Below are 11,139 nucleotides of genomic sequence, written 5' to 3'. Positions count from 1 at the left end.
CATCTGCTGTTTCCTCTGAGCCCAGACCGATTTCACCTGGCCAGGCTGTTCATATCTCGTATGAGCCAGTAAAGCCACCTGACCATAAACCCAGCTGCTGCCTGTATCCCTCAGCATGGAGTATGCAGGGACTTCCACATTGGGCAGTTAGGGAACCCTCCTCAGGCAGGCGCCAGATCTGGTCAGGCCTGGATCCCGGGGACCCAGCACAGAAGCAGGTCTGAGGATGCGGACATTCTCCAGGCTACTGTGCTCCACTCAGTCCTCAGGGCAACCGAGCACAAATGGCCCACCCGGAGATTCCTGTTTCAGGAGAAAGGGACACCACTGTGTGCCCCGAGAAGCCCCACAGCCTCCCAAGAAAAACCCCAACTTCACTCCAGCCCACTTTCGTGTTTCTTCTTTCCTGACCCTGCCTGTAAGTCATACATGGCACATGGCATGTACCAGGTGAGAAGCTCAAGGAGAAGGAACTAGGATGCATCATCCCCCCCGAAAAAAAACCAAACTCCCGGAGAGGTGAGGCAGCGCAGCACTGTGATTTTATGTGGAGAGCTTGATCGGGACACACTGGGTTCAAATCCTGACCCTGCCCTTCACAACCACGTGACCTCAGCAGGTCACTAACCTTTGTGTACCTCCTGATCCTCATGTGTAACACAGGGACAATGACTGTGTCTCGTCACAGCCTCGTATGGATTTGATGAAACGATGCTCGCGAGGTGTTTACAACTGTGCATGGCACAGTCGCACAGACTAAACAGCAGCTTTTAAAAACACATGCATCGTGGAGCTCCATTCTCTCCCCATCCCCACCTTGTATCTATGTTGGTCCAGAAAATAGGAACAGGAAGGAACAAATAGGTTCTGGGTGATTTGCCTGAAGTCAGATGAGCCAATAAGAAGCAGAGCTAGGATTTAAACCCTGGGCTTTCTGGCCCCCAAGTGTTACCCCCTCTGTCTCAGGCAGTAGGCTGCGCTGACTCAGACCCCGCCCGGCCTTCACCCTTCCCTGCCCGCTCTGCCCCTGGAGCAGAGGGCACACACTCCTGCTATCCCGAGAGCCAGGTATCTGCCTCACCGGCCTTCTTAGTCCTCCGGCAGACCCTGCCCTGCCGCGGCAGGCCGCCCCCTCCTGCCCTGTGCCCTGCCACCGCCTGCCGTTTCCGGGTTGAGAGGCTCGCTCTTAAAAGGCCCCTGTGGCCACTTACACTCGAAGAAATCTGGCTCTGGCTGGCGAAGGCCATCCCCCAAAGCATGGATTTTCTGTGACTTGAGACAACATTTCGCTCGGCCTGATAAAGTGTTTCCCCAGGGGCAAACGGACCAGCCTCTCCAGCTGCAAAGCCGGGTCTAGAGGGAAAAGAGAAGGAGAAAAAGCAGAAGAGAAGAGAGACAGCAACAGAGAGAAAAAGGCAGAAGGGCCGGTAGCTCGGGAGAAGGGCCGTCCGCTACCAAGTTGCAGTTCCGCATTAGGCCACGCGATGTCGCCACAGCCAGAGCAGAGCCACAGCCGCAGCATCCTCAGAGGCGCCCCACGTGCGGCCCCACAGCCCAGCCTGCTCGGGCTTAGGGCAGTCCCCGCACCAGAGGGCTAAGGGGCTGCTATAGAGGAAGTCAGGTCTCTGCTCAGAACGAGGTTGGCAGGACACACTGGGTTACGGGAGAAGCCTTCGTTAAGAAAGGGTCGATTCAACACAATCTGACAACAAAGCTGGAAGGATTGGCAACTGGAATTCCGGAACTAGGGCTTGAAACTAGCGGGCCTTTGGAAAAATCATTCTATTGCAGAGGCGCACGCACGAGTGCACGTGTGTGTGTACATGGGGGCGGTGGTTATGGTTGTTTTATTGTGTAGGAGTTGTCTTATTTTGGAGAACTGCAGCGATGTAGACATTTCCCCATGCCCCTAACTGGCTATAGCAGCACTTTATCCTCTGGCCAAGCCTCTGTCTGAGAACCATGTCTGCTGAGCCTTCTACCTCCAGCGCTGACCCCAAACCCCTTCCAAGTCAGCTCCACCCCTCTGAACTGCCAAGCTGTCCTTACAGCAGAGCTCATGGGTGAAAATTAATCTCTCGCCCTCACTGCTCTGACCAGGAGGTTTTTCACTCAGCAGCTCTTTGGGAAAAAAAAAAAAAAAAGCAATCAATGGTTGGATGCATTGGATGGAGATGGACAGTGATTTGTGACATACAGTACTTGCTGTGTAACTGACATTCCTGAAGGGAGTGGCAGCCCCTTCCTGTGCAGGCATGAGCAGGCCAGGGCCCCGGCCACCCCCACCTTGCTCCAAGAACCACGAAGAGGGCACGCATTCTCTCATTTCCCCTCTCAAATGCTACAGAATGAGAAGGCAGTTTTCTGGAACATTTTCATTTGAACCAAAGTCCATGACAGTAAGAACCAAAAACCACTCAGGGGACGACAAAGCTCTCTATGTTGAGATTGGCCTTAATGGTCTGCCTTGTAATGGAACGAATGCCATTTCAACCCTGATTTTCGGGCAAGCATCAGATAACTATCAAGCAAATACTGAGGTTCCTGGTCTCCCCCTGTGCTCCCGGGAGGGGAAGGTGGTTCTCTCCCGCTCCTGCCCAACTGCAGCCGGATGGAGCAGGAGGGAGAGGCAGGGGTGGAGCCTGGGGGAGGAAGACAGCTGGGAAAGGAAGCTTGGAGAAGACACTAAGGCATTGACATTGCAGGATGCCCAAACCAGAGAGGACCCAGAGGGTACTGTCTCAGATGCCCTCACTGAAGACGTAGACCCTGAGGCCCAGAGTGGACAGTGACTGCCCTGAGGCCATACAGCAAGTCTGGGGGAGCAGGGTTGAAATTCAGGCCTCCAGATGCCCACACCCTCCTCTCTTCCCACTTCTTCTGAAATTACTCAGGGCCAGCATCACTTCTGCACACGAGTCAGCTTTCTCACTCTCCAGACACCAAAGGCAGAGACAGGGAATGAAGAGAGGGAGGACAGACCTTGTAAGAGCAGCAAAACCATGGGTCGGGGAACGTGGAGCGAGGACGAGGTACAAAGGGCACTGGAAGGGCCACAGCTGGAATGCCCACTCTACCTTTGGGTGCAAGAGTGTGGCATGTGCCCCCTTCCTCCTTTTTGATTCCAACATAGCCCCTCACCTCCCTCTCCCCTCAGCTCCCACTTCAGTTGCTGCTAATATGCCTGGAAACCCCTCAGAGCATGGAAGCTGAGTGCGTAGGATTTTTTTTTTTTTTTTCCCTAAGAGATTCTCATCCTTCATGAGCAAAGGGCCAGTCCTCATAGGACCCACAGGCCCCCAGCCTACCATCCAAGCCCCTCTGTAGCTGCTCTCCTCCATCTACTCTTGCAGACTCTGGCAGCTCTAACACACCTTGCTGCTTCCCCACCCTGGCCCACCCTCTCTGTAGTCCTCATCCTTGTCCTGGCTGGTTGCTATGTCCTCCTCTTCAGCTAAAGTGTTCTACCTCCTTCAATATCCAGTCCTAATGCCACTTCTCAGAACCCTGTGTATACCAGCAGGTGTCATTCTGCCTTATCATTATTTGTTTACATTACACTCCCTCCTGCTACACTCTAACGGAAATCATGGCCTCATGGGCCTCTGGGGGCATCTGCAGTCTGTCTCTCCTATGGCACTGGGTGCTCTCTGAAGGCAAGGGCATCCTTCTGGCACCCCCAGCTTCTAACATGGTACCTGGAGTATGGCAGGCATTTAAGGAATGTTAGATGGGTGGGTGGGTGTGTAGATGGGTGGATAGACGGAATAGCCACAGATGTACTCCATAAATAAATAACCCATTTCATTGGCAAAGGGAGAAGCCCCCAAACTCAGGCACCCAGGAGATGTCTGGCAAAGCTGCCCTGCCAGATAAGTTCCTCCAAAGACACCAGGCATGCCACATCCAAAAGACCCCATCCGTTATATCTGAGCAATCAGGGAAGACTCCTGGCTAGAAGAAAGTAATCTAGGCTGGGCAGGGTGGCTCACACCTGTAATACCAGCACTTTGGGAGGCTGAGGAGAGTGGATCATCTGAGGTCAGGAGCTCGAGACCAGCCTGGCCAACATGGCGAAACCCTGTCTCTACTTAAAACAAAAAAAATAATAAATTAAAACCAGCAAGTTTTCTAAGAATTTGAATTATGAGCTCATGGGGAAGCCATCTTGGATCATTCACTCTGGAGACAATTTCTTTTTTTTCTTGGCTCCATTGCCCGGGCTGGAGTACAGTGGCATGCTCTCAGCTCACTGCAACCTCTGCCGCCTGGGTTCAAGTGATTCTCCTGACTCAGCCTCTTGAGTAGCTGGGATTACAGGTACCTGCCACCACACCCAGCTAACTTTCATATTTTTAGTGGAGACAGGTTTTCACCACGTTGGCCAGGCTGGTCTTGAACTCCTGACCTCAGGTGATCCACCCACCTGGGGCTCCCAAAATGCTGGGATTACAGGTGTGAGCCACTGCACCCAGCCTCACTCTGGAGACTTTCTTCCACACTCACGAAGCCTTCTCTTCCTCCTCTGCCCCCTCAACCTATGGTACTCTCCCTGTCTAATCCTAAATTTCAAACACCAGAGCCACACAGCCCTAGGAGAGCGAACCAGATGGGGCAGTGACTGGTCCAAGGACCAGGTCCAAGAGTGTCCAGGTTCCTGGACCATGGCCAGTCCACAAGCCCATGCACCCAGGTCTCCGGGGCTTGCTTCATCTCTGCTGGACTTGTTTCTGCAGGGTTATTACTGTTCTGTGTCTGTCATACCTCCCTTCATCCACGGCAGGGACTCCTAGAAAGAGACTTTCACTCCCATGGAAGGCAGCTCCACACTTCCAACCCACCTTAGCGCAGGTGAATGGAAGGCGAATTGGAACAAGTATTCCCAATGCTGTTTCAGAATCTATCCTTCCATTTAAAAATAAAAAACAGAAACAAAAAAACTGGTTTGTCCTGTTTGTGAAACTTGCCTGCTCTCCCTTGTGAAACTTGCTGGCCCCACACATCCCAAGTGTCACCCAAAGGAAGTTGGAGACAAAATCATTCTGGAGAAGTTACCAGATGGGGCATATCTCACCTGCCTGTTTTTTCCTGGGGAGAGGGGGGCAAGCGGAGGCAGGGAGACTCCACTGGCTTGCTGGAGTTGCCGTTGCGGGAGGACAGAGAACTCAGATGTACCTGCCAGCTTACCTTTCCTGACCAGCACGAAACGCCTCTAGCCCAAAAGTACCAGCCTTGGCACTATTCAGCCAGGGCTGTCACCCCAACACAACCATTTGGGAGATTTCCTGAGTATTTTAGGGAAAAGGAACTTTCAGGCAGTTCGCTTCTACAAAGAGCTGAATAAATGGGTGTAGTTATCCCCATAACAACATTCTCTGCACTCACACCCCCATGAGTTTTCTTGAAAGAAAAAAAAAAAAAAAACAGTGGGAATTAGAGCGCGTAAGCTGGGCCTGACTCACTGATGAGGGATGCATAGGGCATTTGAATAACACCATCATCCATCACATATGCCCAGAGGCAGACACACCCAGTCACCATTAGTGACCACACATTTATGGGACATCTCCTCTGTGCCAGGCTTGTGCTAAGTGTCCTGGGTACATTACCTGTAATCCTTCCATTTGTCTTAGGGGTATTTGTAATGGCCTCATTTTATAGATGAGCAAACTGAAGTTCAGGGTGGATAAGCCACTTGTCCAGCAAATGGAACCAGCTGCATAATTTGTAAAGCCTTGTACCGAATCAAAGAGCAGGGACCTCCTTGTTCAAAAATTATTACAAAGTATTAAGAATGCAGCAGACGAGCCCAGGAAGGCGAGGCTACAGTGAGCTGAGATTGCACCACTGCATTCCAGCCTGGGCCACAGAGAGAGACCCTGTCTCAAAAAAAAAAATAATAAATAAATAAATAAATAAATAAATAAATAAATAACTAACAGGTCAGGCGCCATGGCTCACGCCTGTAATCCCAATACTTTGGAGGGCCAAGGTGGGTGGATTACCTGCGGTCAGGAGTTCCAGACCAGCCTGACCAACATGGTGAAACCCTGTCTCTACTAAAAATACAAAAAGTAGCTGGGCATGATGGTGGGTGCCTGTAATCCCAGCCACGTGGGACGCTGAGGCAGGAGAATCGCTTGAACTCAGGAGGTGGAGGTTGCAGTGAGCCAAGATTGTGCCATCACACTTCAGCCTGGGTGACAGAGTGAGACTTTGTCTCAAAACAAAAACAAAAACAAAAACAAAAAAAGGCAGCAGAGTATTAAACCAAGTATGAGACTCTCTGAGCATGGAGGCCTGGAGCTTGCGTGCCCAGGAAGCTGGTTTTGCCAGCAATAGGAAGTCCACCTGGAACGGAGTCCTAGGTGCCCAAGCACCTTTTCCATTGAGTCCACCTCTTCCCCCGCTCCCTCAAAGAGTGCAGGGAGCTGCATGCAAGACCCTCCCTCCCCTCCCATCTGAGGTCAGAGCGACCAGTACCTGGAGTAGCAGGAGAGGCCTGTGCTGAGGATGGTGTTCAGTACAGCCAGGGCCACGTAGTAGTCATGGAAAGTGGTGCACATCAGCGCATCCGGGAACGTGTATGCAGAGTAGGCAATGGCTGAGCCTGGGGAAGAAAAGCCAGCCTTGGGAGAGGAGCCAGGCCTTGGCACCACATGGGCCCCTTGCAAAGACTGTCCTCAGCATCTGGCTTGGCCCTTATCATTCCCACAGTCCTGGCTCTGCGCCCTCGCTGGTGCCATTCCCCCTTCTAGGATCTCCTGCTTTCTCTTCTCTGCCCCCCCAAATCCCATCCTGAGAATTTACTGTGAGCCCAGCTTTGCTCCAAGGGCTTTACATGTATGACCTCACATAATACTTCAACTATCCTCCTTCATAACTCTGCACTTATCCTCATTGTACAGATAGGAAGCAGAGGGATAGAGAGGTTTAATCACTCGCCCAGGGTCCTGCAGCTAGAGAGTTAACAAAGATGGGCTTCAAACCCAGACAGGTTAGTGACAGTCCCTGCTTTAGCCACATGCTGTGGTCCATGATGACAGACCCAGCGAGCTGAGCTCTACTCAGAGTGTGCACATCTCACCTGCCCAGGGACATGGGTGCTCCTGGTAGAAAGATCAATGTTGGAGGGAGGGCCCTTGCTGAGATGAGGATGTCATAGCAGCAGCTGGGAGACAGACCAGCTGAGAGGCTGGGTGTTGCGTTGTGTTTTAGGTTTTGAAGTTTGTGAAAGAAGGGTTGCTTAAGGACCTTCTAGTGACCTTTTTGCTGAAGCATTTATTTGGAAGAGCAAGGGAGATCACTGTCCTTTTCAAAGGGGCCAGGTGTGCTTCAGCTGGGGAGATGGGCCTGGACCTGCACCCTCACCTCCTGAGGTCTCCCCTAAGGGAGGCAGCCCAGGGCCTGATGGCCATGCCTAGGTCACCTGTCATTCCAAAGACATCAGGAATTGTGGAGTCCTAGCTCAGGGCTGAACAAGGCTTTGGGCCATACAGGTTGATCTGTCTTTTATCCCAGTGACAGGTGGATCTAGCAAAGCTGGCCACACAGGCAAAGAGGGTGAACACCAAAGCCTCCTGGTCCCATACTCCCAGCTCCAGCAGGCAGCCCGTGAGATTTCAGTGGGAAGCTGCCTCCAGAGGGACAGGCAAGCCCTTTGTCTGGCCCCATACTGGGAGGGGGTTCCCTTCTGGACTGGGATGCATTCGCTCAGCAGATGCCAACTGGGGCAAGCTGTGGGCCATGCAAGAGCCAGGGAGCCTCTGACCCTGCCCAGAACCGCAGCCAGAAGCAAAAGACCAGAGCCTGTGGCAGGTTCCAGTGTGGGGCAGGCTTTCGGGATGTGTGGAGCACAAGGCACAGGAGCTGATCTTGGAACAAAGCCTGGTAGGTCATCCCGGATTCTGACAGGAGCCTGAGGGCAGGGAGGCTTTCAGCTTTGGATGCAGGCTAAGGAAAGGAAACTTCCTCTTTCAGGCACTAAGGGAGCCACTGAAGGATTCTGATGACCAAAACCTAGTGAAAGCACACAGGATGGCCTGAGGAAGGAACCCCTGGAAGCCTGGGAGGTGGCAGGAGGGCTGCTACACTGGTGGGATTGAGGGCTTTGACAGGGAGGGAGGAGGGAGGCAGGGGCAGAGGGTGGAGCCGGGAGTCCCAGATGGAATCAATGGCTCTCTCAGTGGACTAGATGTTCCTTCCGTGTTTCCTGAACACTTCCCCACATCAAGCACTGGGCTATGGGCTGGAAAAACAGATTGGAAGCATCTTCTGTGCTCCGGAGTTGTTCTCAGCAATGGAGGTGTGCCAGCATGGCTGGCAGGCTGGGGATCAGAAGAACCATGGTAGGGGGTATATCCAGGTCTGGTGGTTGGAGGAAGGGCACAGGGCAGGGGCCCCTGAGGCTCCCGTGGTGCAGCCTGCAGGGAAGGGAAGAGGGAGTTCTGGGGAATAGCCTATGGGAGGATACAGAGAAGGGAGACCATGGCAACAAGAGGAACTCTTACACAGACAGACAGTGAGGCCCGTGATGGAGGAAGGCAGGGGACAGGTTGGTGGCGGACCACATGGGCTTCAGTCCTCACTCTGGCTCTGCCATGCACAGCTGTGTGACCTGTCACTTACCTCCACAGTGCCTCACTGTCCTCACCTACGCATGGATATGACACTAGGACCTACCTCAGGGACTGCTGCCACGGTTAACAAGATCATCGTGGTAATGGCTGCCCTCAGATGCCGACTAAGGCCAGGCTCTGAGCCTCATTTAAAACACATTTAATCATCAGAACATACCCACAAAGAAGATATTACATCCATTTTGTGGATGAAAGAATTGAGGCTTGGCAGGGTTATGAAACTTGCACAGGAGCCTCTAACAGTTAGGGGTGGTGGAATCAGGTGCCAGCACCTGGACCATTAAACATGGTGCGGTGTGGCCCCTCAGGGGTGTGTGTCGGGGGCCTGGACCAGGGCTTGCTATGCAGCGATTACTCCAGAAATGCCCACACTTATCAAAACAAGTCCGGGGCAGGCAACCGAGGGCCAAGGAAGTCGCCCCGCTAAGGAGTCTGGACTGCTTCTGGCTGATGAGGGCCCTGACAGTGGGAGGGTGATGTGGTACAAGGTGTTGTGGAAGCCTCCAGGGGCTGGGTGAGGTGGGGAAGGCTGTGATAACTGTGCAAGTGAGAGGCCGGGGCCTGAGTCAAGACGAAGGGGCAGTGCCGCTTACAGCAGGTAGGAGAGAAGTCACCTGGCCTTAATAACCAATTGGCCAGAGGGTGGGCGTGGGTGGGGAGTGAGAGGAAGGGGACCCCGAGGATTAGTCAGGCTTCTGACTCAGGAGAAGGAGTAGGGGCGCGACCATCAGTCAGGCTGGACATACAGAGGGGTAGCAGGTGCAGGGGTAGGGGCGGGAGCAGGTACAGTTCTGGTCTCATGGCTCTGAGGTGGCGTGGACCTCAGGTAAGAGGTTTACATTGGAGACAGCGTTTCTCCGGAGGTGGGAAGAGATGCAGTAGGCATGGAGGAGATCCCTGGGGAGCCGGATCATGTGAGAGGAGAGGTCAAAGGACCACTTCTGAGCCTCCCCACCCATGTGTGCCAGAAAGCAGAGGAGGGGAGCCAGCCCAGGGGAGGGGGGACATGGGGGGTAAGGGGGGATCCGGAGGGTGGGAGGGGATCCGGGAGGGAGGGAGGGATGTGACAGGGACCAGAGAAAGAGAGGGGCATTGAGGAGGCCTGAAGGACCCCTGCGTCAATCTCGGCAGTCAGGAGGCCGGGACCCTGGACAGGGGCACGCACATTCCCCGCTCTCTTCTGCAAACCCATCAAAGCCTGAGGGTAAGCCTGGCTCACACGGAAAGGGGCACGGTCTAGTGAATGCTGGGGACTGGGCAGCAGAGCACTAAGGAGTGGGCAGTGAAGTGGGAAAGTGTGTGTGTATGTGTGTGAGAGTGTGTGAGTGAGCGTGTGTGTGGTGTGTGTGTATGTATGTGGTGTGTGTGATGTGCGTGTGTGGTGTGTGTGTGATGTATGTGAGAGTGTGAGTGTGTGAATGTGTGTGTAGTGTCTGAGAGTATGTGTGCGTATATGAGCATGTATGTGGTGTGTGTATGTGAGTGTATTGTGTGTATATGTCAGTATGTGTGGTGCGTATGTGGATGTGAGTGTGTGTGGAGGGTCTGAGAGTATGTGTATGTGCATGTGAGTGTATTGTATGTGATGTGTGTTTATGTGAGTGTAGTGTGTGTCAGTATGGGTGGTGTGTGTGTGTAGTGTTTGAGAGTGTGCATGTGAGTGTATTGTGTGTATGTGGTGTGAGTGTGTGTATGTGAGTATTGTGTGTGTGTCAATGTGTGAGTATGTGTGGCATGTGGTGTGTGTGTGCATGTAAGTGTATTGTGTATATGTGGTGAGTGTGTGTGTGTGCATGTGTGAGTGCATTGTGTGTGTGTGTCAGTGTGTGTCAGTGCATGAGTGTGTGTTTGTGTGAGTGTGAATGTGTGTATATGAAGAAAGAGGATGGAGGTAAGCTCCTCATGGACAACCTGTTGGGCAAGGAAGACAATAATTGGTTTTCTCACCTAGAACGGGACCTGGAGGAAGAATCTAGAACTCATATCCTTAGGGATAGATGCATGCCCACAAGGGGAGGAGAGAAGAGGCCAGAGGAGGGGGCATCATAGTCAAAGAAAAAGACAAGGAAGAGGGGGCGGTCAGCACCGAATGTCACAAGCTTAGGCTGCTGCTCTATTCCCACACACTCTGAGCATCTCTCTGATTGTGCTAAGCCTCTGGACATACGAGGCTCATGACCTCACCCTCCTCTTCTTGCCTGGCATGACAGAGACCAGCACTGATGTACTGGAGTCCGTTCATTCCGGCCTGTGAGAGAGCTGAGTGCTGAACACAGCCATCATTAAAAATTAAATCACATAAACTTGCAATTAAATAAACCATATTAACAAAAGTACTGAGTACTCAATGACTACATCTACTGTATCTGCATGGTGGAATTTCTGTAATGGTGTGCTATGCATATCTCTTCCCACCCTTGTGTTCTGTGATGTCATGTTGGTAGGTTGAAGCTGGACATGATGGGAAGATTTACACCACAGAAACTGGCAACACTGCAGA

At 52.6% G+C, this 11,139-nt stretch overlaps 1 protein-coding gene across 7 annotated transcripts in view; it reads right to left on the bottom strand.

The window, feature by feature from the left end:
- Positions 1-11,139, bottom strand: part of PAQR5 (progestin and adipoQ receptor family member 5) — a 107,960-nt gene that overhangs the window by 11,346 nt on the left and 85,475 nt on the right. For all 7 annotated transcript variants that reach the window (XM_024349269.3, XM_024349266.3, XM_024349271.2 and 4 more), the window contains one exon: positions 6,484-6,610. In XM_024349269.3, the coding sequence (XP_024205037.2) occupies positions 6,484-6,610 (127 nt within the window). The remainder of the gene's footprint in view (positions 1-6,483; positions 6,611-11,139) is intronic.

This window comes from Pan troglodytes, chromosome 16, assembly GCF_028858775.2.
Source record: "Pan troglodytes isolate AG18354 chromosome 16, NHGRI_mPanTro3-v2.0_pri, whole genome shotgun sequence".
Classification (NCBI taxonomy): domain Eukaryota; kingdom Metazoa; phylum Chordata; class Mammalia; order Primates; family Hominidae; genus Pan; species Pan troglodytes.
The sequence above is the reverse complement of the archived record's forward strand: the minus strand, read 5'-3'. Positions and strand labels throughout refer to the sequence as shown.